This window comes from Emys orbicularis, chromosome 1 (assembly GCF_028017835.1).
Source record: "Emys orbicularis isolate rEmyOrb1 chromosome 1, rEmyOrb1.hap1, whole genome shotgun sequence".
Taxonomy (NCBI): domain Eukaryota; kingdom Metazoa; phylum Chordata; order Testudines; family Emydidae; genus Emys; species Emys orbicularis.
Genome location: NC_088683.1, coordinates 76583440 through 76603262, shown reverse-complemented (window position 1 = coordinate 76603262; position 19823 = coordinate 76583440). Strand labels below are relative to the sequence as shown.

Here is a 19823-nt window from a genome sequence, read left to right as displayed (position 1 = left end):
GATCGGTCTCTCTCCAGCTTGCCTCATCTAATCCAATTAAATGAGTCTTAATAGAAAGAGTGACTTGGCATATAAACTATGGCGCCAGAAGGAACTTCTCAACCTGACACTAAGCCACAAGATGAGAGTTCTCTTTTATAAGCAACATAAGCCTAAATTAATGAGATCCTGGGATACAGAAACTTCACTCAAAGTTTTGAATATTCACACCATTCACATCACAGGTGTGAATGATAAAAAAAAAAAAAAAAAGCCTCCTGCATATTGCCTTATTAACTCAATGCCATCCTGAAAGTCTGCTTTCCATTTTTCTCCATTGCAAAAGAGAAGGTGCAATAAGTCACTGTAATGTAAATAGGCATTACAAATAAGATTCAGATCCTGCCTGGCTTCTGCTACCACTGAAGTCAATGGGAGTTTTTCCACTGGCTTCAGTGAAAACATTTTTAGACCCAAGGTCTCTCTCACCTAATCATTTCCCTGCCATTGCAGGGGGCCCCAGGCACTGGTGCACCTTGCTACTTCCTATTGTCTGTGCGTAACACATAATCATCTAGTCTCCTATGTCTACTTCAGTCTAATTTTGGTTGTTGGGTTTAATGTTCAGGTGTTTTGGTGGCCAGTGGTCTATAGGATGTCTGATTAGATGATGGAGTGGTCCCTTCTGGTTTTAAACTCTATGACGCTAGTAAATCTGTATCTTGCTATCTCCATTGTGAAGCAAAAGAGAAAATCAAAAAACAGTCATTTGTCACATATTGAAGTATAATGGAAGCAAGAGTTTCTTCAATTCATTGCACTGATTGCCTTCTGTAGCCACTTAAATAAATAAATAGGAAAGCAGAAAGTAAATAAAGTAGTAAAAGATATAAATAAATAACATGGATAGTGATGTCACTAAGATTATTTGTTAGTGATATCATTTTTATTGAAAAAGCGGAGGTATATTGCTTGGTCAATTATTCAATTTCAGTACACATGAGGGGATAATCACTTCTAATTCAAATGATCTCACAAGGTCTAACAGAAACCAGCACTGTTGGAAATGCAGGTGGTATTAGCAAACAAGACTAAAAAAAAAACCACCTCTGAAATTAAGGGAGAAATAATGGATGGAATTTATCCCTAGCATTAGAGGATGCAGTACTCATTGTTGTCTATGACAGTAGCAACATTTTATGCCAGGTTTGAATTTGACTCACTGTTTATTAAGATTATAGCGACTATTGGGATCAAACAGAGAAACACTGGGAGGTGAGACTGGGGGAAATGTGGAGAGGAAATTACTAAAATAAAATTGTACTGAAAAACTCCACTATCTAAAACCAGTCTGGCTATTGTTTAATATTTCAAAGAATGAAAATAAATGTTTAAAGAACACCATCCTTCTTACCTGCAAAGGTCATTCATGCAGCTAGAAATATACGAATAAGGGTCTACGCTTTCATGACAGCTGAGAAAAGGAAACTGTAGGAGTATTTGGCATTTGAAGAATATGGCCTGTGCATTTTTAAAAAAAAATCAGTTAAATAACAGCTATCATATACTTCATGATACAAATATTATTCTTTTTACTTTTGTTTCCCCCGTTGGGTGTCTATTACATTCCTTTTAAAACGAGACGATTCCCCCATTTTCTCCTATTTCCACTCATTCGCCCAGTATATCACAGTCACTATTCTTCCCAGACCGGTTTTGATTGGACTGAATTTCTTCTATAGCCCCTCAATGCTACAGCTAAACTGGCCAAAGTGACAAAAAGCATCCTCTTCCACCCAGGAGCTGAGCAAGTTTCCTCTGCAGTACTTTAAACTCCTCAGATAATGAAGGGGTAAGGCATCAGGGCTGGGAATTAAACCCACAGTCCAATGTGGCAGTAAATAACTGTAAGTAGGCCAACAATCCCTTGTTATTTTAATTTCATCATAGACAGTTCTTCAAAGATTCTTAGGAAAAGTCCCTACATTAATGACAGGCCTGATCTAAATCTTCTCATTCCCAATGTTTCAGTGTTTAGAGCCAGTGTTTTGCCTTGGACCAATCTCTTCTCTACAAGCTTGATATACTCACTATAGTTTTCCTGATTCTGATCTTATTTATGCTGTTCCCCCTCATGTTCTCTAACACTGGTATAGTTCCATTGACAACAGCGGAGTTAATCCTGATCTTCACCAGTGTGAGATCAGTATCAGGCACTTTGTGTGAAAGTCCTTTAGGACTCTAAAGAGTCTCATGTATTATCAATAAAGAACATGCAGATGACTATATTTCATTTCTTATGCACCTATATAACTGGTTAGAAAATATGATTTATTAACCAGGTGACACAGCATTTGCCTTTTAAAATATTTTATCTAATTTTAAATCAATCATTTATGATTTTTTTCACGTGTGTTGAATTTTAGGTCTATGCAGAGCCATAAGTGCTTTGATTTGGGAAGAGCTGGGCACTTTATTATAAAATTATTGTTAATGGAAATACATAAAACAGGCTAGAGAAGGTGAATCACTATAATGCATCTAATATGAAAATGTACATTGACCAACTTACCTCGGAGGACTCTGTGTCAGTCGAACATGGACTAGAAAAATCTGAGGCAGTAGTCACACAAATTGCATCATCTGGGGTTTGTATAGACCAACTGTTTGCAAATACAGCAATGTCTTCTGTATATTCACCTACTTCAGAAAAACATCGAACAGAATCATTTTCCACAAGAACAAAGGTTTTTCTGTCAACACAAAAGCCGAGGAACCCCTCGAATGAAATATTAGAATTATTTTCCAAACAATTTAAATGTACTTACTATAAGATATATTCAGTTAGTAGTTTGGGATCTTTACAAAATTATTTTAAATTTCAGTTAACCTTTTATACCATATTTAAATTCTAAAATGAATTAACAGGAAATGTCTAGTTTTTCAGGAAATATAGTTGTGGTAACTTCATAAGGAGTCAAAGGCAGATTTCTTACTATGAGTATTTGTTTGTTTTTGGTACTTCTTTAATACATTTTATTTAAGGACCTCTATATATATTTTGGGGAAAGTGGGTATAATAATCTCTCCTGTCCCCCACCCATCCCCTCAAAAGAAAAATCCTACCAAAACAAAACACTGCACTACACACACAACTCCCCCTTGGAGAGAAGATGAGAGAAAGAACAAACCACATGTGAACGATGCTAGTCACATCACTTAACGCACTGCTGGAAGGTACCAGAGACTATGGTGAAGAGGGAGACATAAGAACCAGTATATAATAGAACAGCATTCCACAGATAAGGAAACAGATGCTCAAGGCCAAGCAACAAGTCAATGTCAGGGAAGAGACCCCAGGTTTTCTGATTCCCATTGTCCTGCTCTAAGCACTATGTACCACATTTACTTCATGCTCTTAAATGTGCAAAAAGAGTGAAACAGGTGCATTTCCTCTATCTTGTGGGACACAGCAGCAGTTGATACCAATACCAATCAATAGGTCAGAAGCCAGGGATACTAAAATGAGATGCATCTACAATTCCCTTTATCAAAGTCTGCATACATTGCCTCCAGATTAAACCAGCTCAGGACACAGGGAATCCAGTCCAATATCTTCTAAATCGAAATTTAGAGCTGGTCAGAACATTTTTGACAAAATGAAATTGTGTCAAAATATGCTGTTTTATCAAAGCAGAAATGTTTTGTGGAGACATTGATTTTGACAAAGTTTTCATCACCAAGGTTTCTTGGATCACGGAGGCTCTCTGGTCACTTCCAACCAGAGAGAGAGAGAGAGAGACACTCTCACAGTCTATAGCCTGGGAGGGGGAGAATCTGATTCAGGCAAAGCAGGGACATAAACGTAGGTCTCCTACATGCCAGGCCAGTGCCCTCTCACTCAGGCTATAGAATGAGTTTCTAGCTCTCTAGTCAAAAGAGATCCAATCTGAGTCTCAATCTCTTTTCCTCCTCTCCCCCTTCCACCTCCCCCACAAGCCCTGTACCTGGAAAACCTTCCTGAATCAAACAGCCCAGGGTTATATTCCAAATAAAGACATTCTGACAAATTCTGTTTTATATTCAACATTCGAAAGGTTTTGCTTTTGTTCAACAAAACCAAATTTTGAAACCTCAAAAGTTGCTGTTAAATAGAATTGTCCTCCTCTGGGCAGATCTATCAAAATGAGTAAGGTGTCATATAAAGAAAACAACAACAACAAAGAGATGGTGTGTAAAGTGGCCATTAAGAAAAACAAAAATAGAATAAGATTCAACTACTATTTTTTAAGTATTCAGAATCTGTAGCATGCCTTTTAATTTCGCTCACTTTTTTGTTTGGGGGAATCCCCATCTGGATTCATTTTTGTATCTTGAACAGTTTTAGGATTGTAGCATTGTCCCATTTTTCCACTTATCCCACTGTATTTAGCAGTTTATTTTACCATCATTAGAAATGTTGAATTCTTAAATGTACTTTCTACTACTACTTTGGTAGATTGTGAGGTATGTCTAATGCCCCAGCAACACTAGAGCCATAACCGAGTCGGGGACCTCATTGCAACTGTGTCCAAGACTTTAACCCACTTTCAGAGATCCTACAATTCTGAACTGCATTGCCAAACTGGAAGACAGTCATATGGACAACAGATCCCCAGATTTGGTTCGAGCTGTAGTGTAGCTGAGGCCAATGAGAGTTATCAGTCTGCAGACTACAAAGAACAGTTCATCTTACACTGCTGGTGTATGGAAACAGGGCCAGCTCCAGGCACCAGCTTGGCAAGCAGGTGCTTGGGGCGGCCACTCCAGAGAGGGGCGGCAGGTCCAGCTATTCGGCGGCAATTCAGCGGACGGTCCCTCACTCCCGCTCGGAGTGAAGGACCTCCCGCCAAAGTGCCGCCGCAGATCGCGATCGCGGCTTTTTTTTTTTTTTTTTTTTTTTGGCTGCTTGGGGCGGCCAAAACCCTGGAGCCGGCCCTGTATGGAAATACCATAAAGGATTGATGAGAGTTGGAAACATTTAGACGTAGAGAGAGAGTTGCAATTTATAAGTATTATGAACCCATCACATCTTATTCTTGTGAAAAATATCACAACAGATTGCTTCTCTTTTGCACACATGGTGTCAGGGTGCAGTGTTATAAACTCAGTTCATGTTTAATTTTTAATGTGATCCATATCTCTCTGACTTCTAAAAGACAGGAATTCTGCCATTACAGTTGCCAGATTATAGTGCCATTAGTACTGTGTAATGCTGAAAGTGGAGACAGAAAGCAGACCACCTCTTGAAAGTGTTTTATGATAAACAGTAAACTAAAGAGACGCTGAAACTATATTTTTAACTCTGTGTGAATCAATGATTTTTTTAAAAAAACCATTAGTTTTAACTGGCCAGATAATGTACTATGCTTTGGTATACAGACATCAAATGTCTGGAACAGAACAAACAGTACCATGTCACTGAATAACTGGAGGCTGATACATGCACTGTGGAGAGGATACAACCAGTTTCTATTGGGCAGAAAATGAAGGCTATGTGCACACACATAAACTGCTTCTCACTCTCCTGGTACAATAAATAGCACCTGGCTATCGCCCAAGAGCGATGTGGAAAGAGGGAGAAAAGCCAGGGTAATATTGAGATAAAACTTGTAATTTTAAAAAATAGCCAATGTGAGAAACTAAAAACTCTCCCTGTAGTTTGTTGTAGTGGTTAAATACCATTATTACTTTTACTTATATCAGGGATTGTTTGGGAGAAACTGCTCCTCTTGTGTTCCCAACCTTCCTCCTCTTGTTTCACCAGCTGCGAGCTGGTGTCTGCTCTAAAACAAAGGCAGCACAGAACACTTTTCACTTGGGTGTGCATAAAATATTATCTACAGTAGACAATGGCCAATATAAAGTGTTGCCTAGAGAGAACACTATTCAGTTGAAGAGAAAAGCTGTTTTAACTTTCTCCAGCTCTGGCACCCTTGCTGAAATCAACAGCACAAGCTCGTAGTCTCTCAGATGGACTACAGTGATGCCACTGGATTATTCATCTTCTGAAAATGTACCATCTGCCACCACAGCAAAGTATGTTAATAAAAGTGTAGCAATGGGAAAAAAATAAACTTCCTCAACAAGGTTTTTCAATTTTCTGTATTTCACCAACCAATAAAATAGCAACATATTATTTAAAATAACTCTGTAGAGCTGCATGCTGAACTATTGCCCTTTCCAAATATTAATTTGGGTTTGTTTGTTTTTTACATCACATTGCTTTCACAAAAACAATAGTATTTTGGTCATTAAAAGTTTGTTTATCAATTAAATTAAACATGTGCTTAAGTGTTTTGCTGAACAGGAAAGGACTTAAGCATACACTTAAATGTTTTGTAGAACTAGCCCTACTCCTTAAAATTTATGACTGGGGAAAGTGGACCAGACCCTATATAGTCTACTCAAATCGCCTGAAAATAAATTTAAACGGATAATAGTCACAACCTTTTAGAGCACATCCTCATATTTACAAGACATCAGGACCACAGAATCTGGTTGTTGTTTTTTGTTTTTTTTATAACAAAGGAAAGGTGAATTTCTGGTCTCTTCACTTACTATTTTGTATTATCAGATCATCAGATTTATTGCCATTATAATTTCCACACAGGCCACAAGGTTTCCCTTTATGTTCTTCTGTCAGTTTAATATAAATACCAGAGCTTCCGTCCCAAGCAAGAGAAAAACCAAAGGTAGTTTTCACCAGAATATAGTCGGCCAGCCTCTCAATGAAAACATTTCCAATTGTCTGAGGCAATGTCAATCTGGAAAAATAGAACAACCCATTTTAAACACGACAAGTGAGACTAGAACTAGAAAAAGATTACATAAAATGTCACCTTCCAACTCATTAGATCTCTTCCCCGTGTGTCCTCAAAGTCTGTTTACTTTTCTGTCAAAAATACGTTTTCAATATCTGTCACTCCTGTTACTTTGCGCAATCAATTCAGTGAAATGGATTATTTTCTGGCACATACACAATCAATACAGTATTGATGCATAAACCAGAAAGAACCCACGTTGACTTTCAAATCCTATGGTGCGTTTGCAGCACTGCTGTGTTAGGAAAGACATCTTTTTACTTGTAAACTGAATAGTTTTGACATGAAGTAATTGACAGAGACATTAAGCATGGGACCCATGAAGTCATTTATACAGTTCCTTTTTAGAGTCTAAGTGCACTTTTAATTCATTTGTAAACAGAAGCAGCAACAGGTAGATGTGCCCAAAAACTTTTAAAAATATCAGTTACTGACAGGGTAATGACATGGAGCCATATCCTTCAAGTTTTCAATACAGACAACTCCCTTTGAAGTCAATAACTGTTCTTTACATAGAATGTGTGTAGAATAAGACCCTTGCTTAATCAAAGATTAAATAGCACAGAAAACCTTATTAGCCATGTACAGTACATCCTCTAATATGCCTGTAGCTCTGTCCAGTTAGTGGGGACAGCTATGTTTGGATTTCCACCAGACTCTAGTATTCCAGAATCTCTGTCTTCAAAGGTTGCTGCTTCTGGGACTAATGGCAATATCCTTGGAGCTACCAGGTGTAACAACTCAGACGTGAGAACACCAGATCTACTCATCGACCCTTATATTTGAAACAAAGATGGGTAAACTGATAGAGTTCAGGGTTTGGTGTATCTCAAACACTATTTTGGGCCTCAAAATGGTAAGACAGAAGGAACTTAAGGACCCTGATGAACTCAATTTGGACTTCTCTACAATGGGGCAATGCACTCAGCATGGACAATGACTGACTGTCATATTTTAAATAATATCAGGGTTGACCAAGGGTTAACCAAGACTAGCTAACACCATTTTAAAAAAGACAGTCCAATAATTAACATATTATAACACCATGCATTTTCCCAGTGTAGAAAAACTTTCAGTCAAGGGACAGACATGTGAAAAATCAGAAATCAGATGCCTTGTAGAGGCCCACCACTGAAAATAGCAAAATTAATAGGCTAACTCAGACAGGTGTGAGTGAACAACTCGCTCAACGTTTCAATAGAGTTAAGTTCCTTTCATCAAATCTGAATTTGACTTACCGGTAATAATTATAACCTCTGTGTCTTACCATATGACATCTGAGGGTATGTCTTCACTGCAGGGTTATGCCAAACTCTTACCTGATATTGCCCCTAGTCCCTATCCCATCCACACACAAAAACCTCTCCCTGAGTTTAGTGGTACTTTCAGCCCAGGCTAGCTGGCGCGGCTGTGGGTGTAGATTAGAGTATAGGCTCCACTTTCACTCGGGCTGGTAACCAGCCCACTTTGCAGTGAGGATGCAGGCTAAATTACTCGAGTGCCTTCCCACAATTCCAATACTTCATTTCTGTGGTAAGATGTTCCAAAAACAGTCAGTTCATTTACCTGATTCCTTCTTTTCTTACTTCATGTCCCACAACAACTATTTCATCCTGGCTTGAAAAAAATAAGCTGATTGACCTCAGACAAGAATACACCGAACCATCACACTGGGGGCTGTTATGAACCTTGAGAGGAGAAAAACACACACGTGCACTAACAACAAATGTGGTTTTTTGCTCAATATTTACATACAACTCTTAATAAATTTACACATATAATATTTTACATATCTACACACCTCTCACTGAAGGATCCCAAAGAACTTTAGAAATAGATATTTAAACAATACAAGGGATCACTAATACAGGGATATACATAGTTAGAAGACCACTTTGCCCCGCGCTGCTATGAAACCCAGTAACTGTTTAACAGCACCCGGCATCATTACATAGCAGCTTAAGACAGAAAAAAGAACTGGAATATTTTATCCAATTGAAACTGCAGAGAGAATTTAGTTTAAGCAGAATATAATTACCTAGTTATGGGTTTGGGAATGATACTGAGGGGAACACCCCAGAAAAGTGCAAGTGGGCCTTTACTGCCCAAAGACATGTGTCCTCTGAAAGATGGGACCGCCAGCAACACAATAGCCCCAGCACCGTATGGGCACTCTCAATATTGACCTAGAAAAAAAGACTGGCATCTATTGAATCATCAGTGTCCCTTCCTGCAGCAAGTAGGGGTTTATTTGGAGGTGTTCCATCCAAGTATTGATTCTGCTTGGTCCCGCTTGGTTTGAGAGTTCTGTTAGGACAGTGTCAACAACTTATATCAGCAAAAAAATGCTTTTGCCAGCACAGAGATATCATCAAAAAATAATAATCACCCCTCTAACTGGCATTACTGTACCAACAAAAGTTTTTCATGTAGTCCTGCCCAAAGCAGATATGCAGACCCAAAAAAACCCTAATATATTCTATAGCACAAAAGTTTAGCTCAATGAACATCTTCTCTCCTAATCAATTTCTCTTTTCAAATCTTTACACCGGGGATATCTGGAAGCCTCTTTGATATGAAATCCTGTGTGGTCATCTATGCCCAAAACTAGTCCAGTCCACCTGTCCTGGTCAAACCACATTTAATGTAAGTAGAATCTCTATATTTCAGAAAACCTCCTCAACTCATATTTGTCTCTATAACTACCACTTGCAGTTTTACAAATCTGTCATGGAAACAATTTCTTTATCACAGTTATCAGAGTTACTATCTTTGGAATAATACAAGTCTTAACTTCATTTGTATGTAACAAATGATGCTATTCAACATTTGACATCAGAGCACTGATCACTAACATTAAATGATTCAGTCTGGGGCTAATGAAGGAGACAGTCAACTACTTTGAAGTCAGGAGAAAAGTTCCCCATGTTTGCCTAAAGAGATCATTTTATAATACAGTTTACTTTATATTTCAGAGATTTGTAGATGTTATTGCATGTGTACTTACAGAGTTTTTGATCAGCACATTCTATAAATCTAAAAAGGAAATAAACCACCTTTTGATCCATTTACTGTCTCTGTTGAGTTATGTTATAAAAATCTTTTGCATTTCATTTCAAAATCCATATTCACACACTTACCCATACAGTGTACTGAGGTTCTGGAGCACTGCAATCTTTTGCAAAAATGTAGGAACAATTTCCTGGGAAATAGTAGTAGATGCCATCAAATGTTTCAAAGTGATACTGTCCCCATGATTTGCAAATTCCATCTCGATCCTTGCCATCATTAGGTACTGGGGAGAATAAATAAGATGAGTTTATAAAATGCAAAATAACAACAAAATTACACAAGTGTCAGAGACATGTACAAAAGTAAGATATTACATGCCTAGTAGATAAATAAAACTATCTTCTGTGCTGATGTATGCTTATCATTCAAGAAATGAGATTAAGACAAGTTTTAAAACTCTTAGGTGGGAACTGTGGACCAATAAAGCCAATGGAAATTTTGCCATTGACATCAATGGAGCCTGGATTTCACCTTTAAATTATAACTAGGAATGGACCAATGAGTAGAGCTGGGCAAAATTTTTGGACCCAAACTTTTTTTTAGTGAAAAAAGGCAGATTCGGTGACAATTAATCATTTCATGAATTCATGTTGATTTCACCTTTTTTTGGGGGGAAGAGGGGGGTAACTAAAATTCTGGGGTGGGGAGAAATCAGAACTTTTTATTTTGACATTTTTAAACTAAACATTATGATTTTTCATTTTGAAACATTTTTATTTGAAATTTCCTTTAATTTTGGTTTTAAAATTTAAATATATCTGAAAATGATTGAAACTGAAATGAAACGTTTTGTTTCAAATAAAACATTTTGTTTAACACAAAATTAGTTTTGTTTTCAACTTGTTGAAATTGCCAGTGAACCAAAAAAAATCCATTATCCACAAAACTTTACAAAGGAGAGGATGATCATATCATTTAAGTTTAGGTCAGTGTTTGGTGTATGGGCTCAGGGTGAACCAAGGCTAAGATTTTAGTTCAGTTTCAACAGCCGCTTTGGCCTACCATCTCAGCTGACACAAGTCAGTGCAGTTCCATTGAATTCAATGGAGCTACATTGGTTGACACCAGCTGAGGTTCTAGGCCTGACCTTAGAAAGTCCCTCCATGGCTGCTGTTGCAGATATTCTACAGAGCCTGAAGAATCACGATAGGGACAAACAACTTCTACCCCAATTCTACTACCAATAGATTACACCTGCCAAAACTTGTCCCATTAAAATATTTGAACATCCTGTCTTCAGAATGGGCAATAGGGCACTTTAAGTGGAAATGTAGTGATATTTTTGGTGACACTGCTAAGTAAGTAAAAGCAGATATGGTACATTATGATGCACTGGGATACTGTTACGAGTATTAATAAAATTCAGGAACATCTGATGCTCTTCTGTACTCCCATATCTCACTCTGAAATACAGCATTTGAGCCACCCAGCCTCCTTTTAGAATTACAGCTTGATTATAAGGCAATTGCAAAGTGCTCTGAACAGGTGTTATTTTAACAAACTCGCCCCTAAATCTCACTCTAATCTGAAACTCAATTCCATTGCCGATTACTGAAACTTACCAATTTGGCACCTTTCACCATGAGCCTGAAACATCTGACAATCACATACACCCGCCTCTGTACAAACTGCTCCATTAAGGCATTCTTGAGGACAAGAGACTGAAAGAAAACATAGCAGCCTTCCACGTTAAAGTTATTTTTCAAACACTTATAAAGACAAATACCATTTGAAAATATAGACCAGGCAGAGAATACTGTCTCGCTCCCCCATTTCACTTACAAAGAAACACTTTTAAAACTAACAACACTATATGATTCACCATGATTTGTATTCATTGATATGAAAGAAACCAAAAACTCCATCTTGTCTTAAGAAAGTGTCACTGTTCAGCTCATTTGATCATTTTTGCATGCTGGATGCTAGATAACAGCGATGGGAATGTATCATCTGTGAAACCCCTCAATTCACTCCGAACAAACTGAAGAGTTTGATTGACACCTAGAATCTTCTAAAAGAGGCTTTAGGTTGGTCTTCCATGGACAACTGCTATTATCAATCCCACACAGCATACCTACTCAACCTGACAAGGCCCAAAAGTGACACACAAGAAAACTGGGAGTGGAAATAACTGTAAAGCAATGAAGGATTTGTTTCATTGGGTGCTTGGGTGCCACATTAACAGGTACATTAGAAACTGATTGTTTATAATAACTATTTTCTGTGATTTAGCAAGTCAGAAGTACAAGTTACCATAACAAAATTAGATAGCACTGGGTTTTGCATGGGAGGTAAATACTATCAAAAGTTACACAATCTCTGGTAACAAGGGATAGTTGATGGGTAGATGGCATTTTACTGAAATCCTTTCAAACAGGTAGTGAATTACTAACATGGTACTGACCTCCTGATGGACTTTGACCCTGAGTAAGGTCCCCATGAAGGTGAGACCCAGCAGAATCTGCTCCAGTCTATCCGAGAAACAAAAAAGCAAAACCAGAGTGTTAATACTTCATAAATGGTCTGACTAATTCAATTCTAGAGATTTTGAAGCAATTTTAGGATAGGACAATTACTTTAATACATAAAATGATCTTGCGTGTATATAGAGCTTTTGATCCAAGAGAATCCCAAAGCACTTTGTAAACACTAGGTAAAATTGTAAACCATATGTAAGGAATTACTTTCTCCATCACCGAAATGCAGCACTCCCTGGGGTGGAACACAGCAACAGAGATATCAGAAGTAGTACAAGGAGCATAGCTCACTGAGATACTAGCACAAGACTAGCCATCTGCCCCAAGCAGGCACTCAGCACTTTATGTGGCTTCCTAGCATCCCAAATGCTAACCCCCACACTCCTGTGCCAGTGAACAAGTTGCTTTCTCCAGGACTGGCAAATGGCAGGAATTTACAGGGGTTTGCATCTCTCACTGACACACAACAAAATCCTAGTACATAAAAGAGTGAGAGACTTTAAACTCATCCCAGATAGAATAATTATCAGGTCTACTCCCTGACCTCCTACCTCCCTGAGTTATCTTAATAGCAATGAGGCAATGGAACTGGGGATGGTCTTCGGAGGCACAGGCTCTGCCCTGGGAACCTGCTGCACAGCCCAGGAGCGTTGCCCAATAACAACACTATTTGCAAAATTGTTTGGCTATGGTTACATTATTGTGCTTTTCACCAAACAGTCACTCCCAAGTTTCTGTTTGCTCTCACAAAAGATTTAACAAAGACCCTCCTCCCCACGGTGTGTGTTAGGGTGGGTAATTCATGAAGCATTTTGCTAAGAATGAATGAGGCTGTAGATTTAAGTTTGAGGAAAGCAGGTATGGAAAAGCTTCTCCTCCTCATCCCTGTCTTGTTATTACCATTTCCATTCTCCTTTACAAAGACCTCATTGTGACAACAGCAAAGCCCCGTTGCAGAAAGGAGGGGGATTTTTGCCCCTCTGTCTTTCTGTGGTATAACCTACCTCAGCTGCTAAGAGATCTCTTTTCTGTCGAGTTGCATTAAACTGGTTTCTGGAAGAAAACAAAAAGGATCTTGTATAATCAAAGGTCCCTGAGCAACTTGAATAAGTGGTTCCCTAGGGAGAGGTGTTTCTCTCTGATTTCCAGCACGTTATCAAAGAGGTCTTTCTTGGGTTAACATTTAAAAAGGTGACTTTTTTCTTTTCATAGTCTCGTTTTACAAAATTCAAGAGTGCTCAGATCTCTGCTCTTGAACACAGGCTACTTGTTCAAGGAGGTACCTGGTATTTATGGGGGAGGGGAGATAAGCAAATTGGGCTTATAATATGGGACACAAAATAGTGAAGTTCTTTCATTAGATGCCTGAATGGTACACGTGTTGTTGAGGGACACCAGTGCTATTTGCATGTGCAGTGGTCATGGTGTTAAAAGTGTACGGTTACCTTCCAGTGGTAACTAAATTATAATAGGCAATGATTAAATTAATTTCAGAAATAATGGCCTCAATCTACAAAATACACTTTGTTTTATTTAACAGGCCAGATTTTGTACAATATAGTGTGTGATCACTAGATGTACTAGAAGTCATTAGATGTCCATAGCTGAGTTCTAATCCTGCTTCTATTGAATGGCAAAGTTTCCATTGACTTCAATGGGAACAGGAAGATACCCTAGTTTTGTTTTGGTTTGAACTATTACATACAACTTTCCTTGCAAGTGCTTTTTTCAGACTGAGAAAATGAATTATCATCACTGAGACTATATTTATTGTATAACACATTTTATTTGTGGGGAAATTCCTTTCTGTGTGTCACTAGAATTTTATTATTTTTATCCTGAAACTAAAATGATCTACTGGTACTTAATTAATGTCCATTTTATCAGATATGAGAATAGTCATATAAGAAACTCATCCTGTGAACTTACTTGGGCCCCTGAGGAACACCATCTTTTTGTGATTACTAAAGAGGTGCACTTGTTTTTCAAAAAAGGATTCACACGTTTAATCACCAGCTCTTTGGGAAGAGTTATTAAACGGAAGAAATACTTTATGTCTAAGTTACTAAAAGTCAGAGGTGTTCTACACAAGGCCATATTGTATTTCTTATACTTTCATCATATCAGACAAGCCTTACTGATTGCACCTATATTTGCTTTTAAAACTCTGCAAATGAGGAACGCTCACTCACCTTGGTGTTCTTCTCAAAAGAGAAAACTCGCAATAGGATCCTGTTGGATAAAAAGTGATGGAATTAAACCATTTTTTTCTCTATTTCCTTCAACGCATTTCACATGCAGACAAATGTTTACCTGACTTTGGATTAAGAAACAAGAGTGAGTTTTGTCCTTTAGAAGAGGGCTAATGACAGTAAGTTTTCCAGAAAGCATTTATGCAACCCTTCCATCTCCCTGCCAGCAAAGTTACTCCCTGCCAGCAAAGATAGAAACACTTTTTTTCTGAGTGATTGATGTCTTTCGTCTTCAGAATCTGATCCTGAGAAGTGCTGAGAACCTGCAATTTCCAATGGGCCCGATCCTACAAAGTGCTAAGCACCCTTGACTCCCATCATCGACAGTGGAAGTGATGAATGCTCAGCCCCTTGCAGGATCAGACTAAAGCTCATCAAATATGGAAGGTGCTCAGAACCTCTCAGGATCAGGCTTCAATGTAATGCTTTTCTGAACATAATAATTATAAACCTTTAGTCCAATGTTTAAATCTCTCTCTAGATTTCATGCAGATTTACTTTCATTTTAAGAATATTTTTACTTTCAAGCTATGTGAAAGTTACAATGCTTGAAAAACCTCTGTTATCCTCAGAATCATTTTTCTAAGCGGTCTATGGTATCTATTATTAGCATGTGTGATGACAACAGCTGGGAGAGTTTATATAATCAGTTTGCCAAATATTTATTCTAGAGTTATAGAAAATGTTCAGACACACTGCAGGTGCAGTCCAAATCTTGAGCAAACCCATATCCTGTTCATAACAATTAAGCCTACATCAATCTGATAACACATTTGACAATAATGAGAAGCAAGAAAGCCAAGAAAAATAATTTTGTTCTTTACCAATCATTCTGTATAAAATTCAAGCATTAAAGTCTGAATTAAAAAAAATATCAAAGTCGTTTTTAGTTTCAAAAGCAGTAAAAGTGTGTGATGTAAATATATTAAGTCTGTATTACCGGTTTGTTTGTTTGTTTAATTAAGCCATGGGCCGTAGGAAATATTTGCTTTACAATGAAAGAAAAATAAGTAACCGTATTACTAAATTGTTAAGAGAAGTCTTTCTAAAAGGTTTTTAGTGTAAAAATTGAGCATAAAAGTTCTTACCTTGCAAAGAGAACAGCAGAGAATGAACCAAGAATATGCTCCAGGGTATCATTAAATAGAGTTTTCCCACAATATTCATTTCAGTGTAGCTTCTTAGTCTGAAATGTATCCAAATTGGTGGCCTTGACTATTATGGCATCTTAGAAGTATGTGTCTCTGGAATGTATAAATCTTTTATAAATTTAGATATCCGAGAAATTTAAATAAGGCAGGGGGAAAAAAAAAAAAAAAAAAAGAGGGGAGAGAATTCAAAAGAAACATCAAGCTTCCTAGCCACATTCAGCTTCTGGAGCTCTGGAAATGTTGCATACAACTTTTTGGCTGTGCTTCTCTCATTAGTAATGCATGGTAACTCCTTACCAGAGCCTGTATTAGTTACACTTACACTAGACCTGCAAGGCTTATTGCTCTTTTGGACTGAATCAACCCTTTATAACATTCATGGATAGTGACATGGAAAGAAATTTTGCCATGTCATGATGCTTTGAAAGTTTTTTCCAACAGTTGTCATTTCACGTTTGTGTGTTTTGAAACTTGTGCTAATTAAAACTGCTGCCCTTTCTACCTTTTATTAAAATGAAAAAAAACTTTTAAGTTCAAACTTACAATAATGTTCTTGTATAACGTACCACTAAGTTGTTTTATTGACAAATTTATTAAAGTATTCAACAAACATTTTAAATAAGAGACATTCATTTCCATTAAATAAATTACCTGGATTTTAACTACCTAGTGGAAGCAAATAAGTTTTTTTCCTTGTAACATTTTGATAGTGTCACAAAAGAAAACTGCCCAGAAGTTTATAATTTTTTTAAAATAAAATGTGTTTTAAAATCTCATAGATAACAGAAAGGGAAAAACTGTTGGTGCAGGGGCATAAGTTTTTTGGAATTTTTTTCCATCCTCTTGACTATATTCTTCATCAAAATCTAATGTAAACAAAGGAAAGACACTACCTCATCTAGCCTAGCCCTAGAACTACACTAATCTTCCCTTCAAATTAATTGCAGATTTAAAAAAAAAAATCTGTGTATCAAAACATGTACATTACTAATCCAAACAACCACTTGATCATAGTACTGTGCCTTCCCTTCCTCCTAGCCCTTCCATAGCCCATTTAGTGTTTGTCATTATGTCTTAATCTAACCCCGGGTCAAACTGTGCAAACGCGCACTACTGCGTAGTATTCACTGACATACCATTCTTGCTGATTATAAATTCCTCAGTGTAAAAGATGAGGGGTGAAATCTTGGCCCAATGAAATCAATAGGAGTTTTGCCATTGACTTCAATGGGGCCAGGATTTCACCAATTACCTTTTATTTTTATGTAAAGCATCATCTAGGTTTATGGTGTGTGCGTCATAATAAAGAATACTGATGATTTCTGTACATATACATCAAGAAAATATGGTATTTACTGAGAAATTGTTACAAAGTATACTTACAGGGACCTAAAAAATAATTTGCTTTGTTCTGGGGTTTTGTTTTTGTTTGTTTTTTATTGATTACAAGCAACACACAAACGATTGTTGTAACTGAATGGTATAATTGTACAGTGATAATGCATTTAAGTACACCAATAGACAGAGATTAGAAAAACATATTTTCCTTTTTTTAAAAAAAAATTTACTTTGTGCTTTAGCCAGTTTCCCCTGGGGCTCTTTCACGCACGGGCAGATTTAAAAATAAAGAAAGAAAAAGAAAATGTTATAGTAAAACCATAAGAATTGGCACTGGGACCCCAGGGCAGGTGTACTACTCGAAACTACCTTTAACTCATTGTTTACACACTAACTAGGGTGGTCTCTTTGTGCCTTTGACATGTTTAAAAGATAAAGCCAACAGCTTCCTCAAAACAAATTGGAGAATAACCAATCAGATTTCCACCCCAACCAATGCTGTATTGAGCCCATCAATGCAGCCCCCATTGCATGCCCCCTCCTCAAAAGTAACAACATGCAGCATGTCTCTAATCTCATGCTGGAAGGCTATTTTAGACCCAAGTGACTTCAGAAGTTGAGGGCCTTGCATGGAAGTTGTCCTACCAGCAGTTCCCTTTCTTTTATCCATCTAGCTTGAGTGCCTTCACTGACAGAGAGAGATGCAGTATTTCAAAAAGTCAGGCCTCAAGCCGCTTAAAGCTTTATAGTTCAAATTCACTACCTTAAACTCGACACAGAAACGAACAGGAAGCCAGTGCAGCAGCTAGAGCACTGGTGTTATGTATGGCTGGAAAAATGTATCAGTTACTAAATGGGCTGCCCTGTTCTACACCTGCTTCTCTTTCCAGGTTGATTTAAGCTGTAGCCCCATTTAGAATGCATTGCAGTAATCTAATCTCTATAGATGACTCTTAGCAATGAATATAACTTTTGAAAAACGAACTCCATGATGCATTCCTCCACATTTTGGTATTTTATAAAATGTATAGTAAAAAGTCATTTTAAGCATTCTGCTTATCTGTCCATTTTGTCTCATTTATCCCATTTACTTCTTATCTTCTAGAGGAATCAATGAAAATATTTCCCAGTGCAAAATCATCTTCCCTACAACCATTCCCCCATCTCACCCCTCCAACTGAAGACCTTGCCTTGGTGTCCTGGACTTTGCAGGCAAGAACTGTACATGATGTTTTCTAGGACACATCAGTGGTATATTTTGATTGATCAAAGGGATAATTTTTGAGTAACATATGCTCCAACATTGACTGGAAAATCAGCCGGGATGAGTAAGAGAGTAGGTTGTTATCTGTGCCTTTGCACCTCTGCTCACTGCCAAGAAGGGAGCCACTTAGTGTGAATGATGAATGGACTCCTGTCTATTAAGAGCTGGACTGAGACCTCCCATTAATTTCACAGATCACCAAAAGGAGTTAATAGATGGCAATGACTTTTGATCATTACCAGCCTGGTACGGACCCAAGCCAACAATGCAGAGATGAGAGGCTCCAAATTCTATTACCAATTCCCGAGCCATCTGGTCCTCTACATCAGTTATTTTGGCCTTGTAAATATTTTCATCTTTCCTTTCTTCATCTCTTACAAAAGCAGAGATGTAAAGATAATCTGACCTCAGATTCTGCCATTCCCAAGCCCATACTTTAAATTATATATATAAATGCATCATACTTGCATAGCTCCACGGACATAGAAATATTTCTATTACCTTATTTTAACATAAAGTAACACATTAAATAGGGTCTGTTTAGGATTAAACCTAATCAGTCACCTAAAAATTATTCTATGTGTAAGTGAGATGACTGGAGTATTTGGTGCATATCAATACCTTCATGATTTGGTAATTTCACAGTAGCTTCAGAAAACTATCTACTGAAAGAAGGGCCAATTCTTATGAATATAAAGAACCTCTGTAGAGAAACATATCACTGTATATTATAAAATATAACTAATATCAGGGGTGAAAGTTGGGAGAGGGGTCATCATTTATCAGTCTTTCACTCTTCTTCCTCTCCACTTTCATATCTATTCTCCTCTTCTCACATCACTGTTCCTATGTTGGCAATTCCTTTTTGCCATGACTTCAGAGCCAGGCATTTTGGTATTGATTCTTTCTCACCATCCCTTGTCCCCACCACAGCCTGGTTCTCAGGGATTCTTTTAATTCTGTACACTCTTACCCAAGGATTATTTTTCCCACCACTACAACTCTGAAAATATGAGGAGACTTCTCTAATTTGAAGCTTTCATTTACTGAGTTTTAACACTCATTTGGAAAAGAAGAGGGCCTAGACATAACTTCCCTTTGTGTTGTGTACACACCAGAGACTCTGTCCTGAAAGTCTCATGGAACATCAACTGGGTAACCAATAACTGACTGGTAACCAATGTATGAAGTTATTCTTACTGTTGTTTAGATGCTATTTGTGTCCAGCATTTAGTGCTGGATAAAGACATGTTAATATCATACTTTACAGTATAGTGTATCTAGTTTCCTTTGTATTATTTCTTTGTCCTTGCAAAAGCAGTGAAGACAGGCGAATAATATAAAAGAACCTAGAAATATTAGAAATACAGAAAGAACACAACAAAATTAGATTAATCTTGAAATATTACAAAGTGAGAGAAATTTTC

General features: G+C 37.5%; 1 protein-coding gene across 1 annotated transcript in view; it reads right to left on the bottom strand.

Moving 5' to 3' along the window:
- OTOGL (otogelin like) overlaps positions 1-15810 on the bottom strand; it is a 144567-nt gene extending 128757 nt beyond the window's left edge. The window contains exons 1-10 of the mRNA XM_065403324.1: positions 15732-15810; positions 14584-14623; positions 13396-13444; positions 12319-12385; positions 11477-11575; positions 9983-10137; positions 8409-8530; positions 6580-6785; positions 2552-2679; positions 1394-1500 (exon numbers count right to left, since the gene is read on the bottom strand). Of these exons, the coding sequence (XP_065259396.1) occupies positions 1394-1500; positions 2552-2679; positions 6580-6785; positions 8409-8530; positions 9983-10137; positions 11477-11575; positions 12319-12385; positions 13396-13444; positions 14584-14623; positions 15732-15810 (1052 nt within the window). The remainder of the gene's footprint in view (positions 1-1393; positions 1501-2551; positions 2680-6579; positions 6786-8408; positions 8531-9982; positions 10138-11476; positions 11576-12318; positions 12386-13395; positions 13445-14583; positions 14624-15731) is intronic.
- Between the last annotated feature and the right edge of the window lie 4013 nt (positions 15811-19823).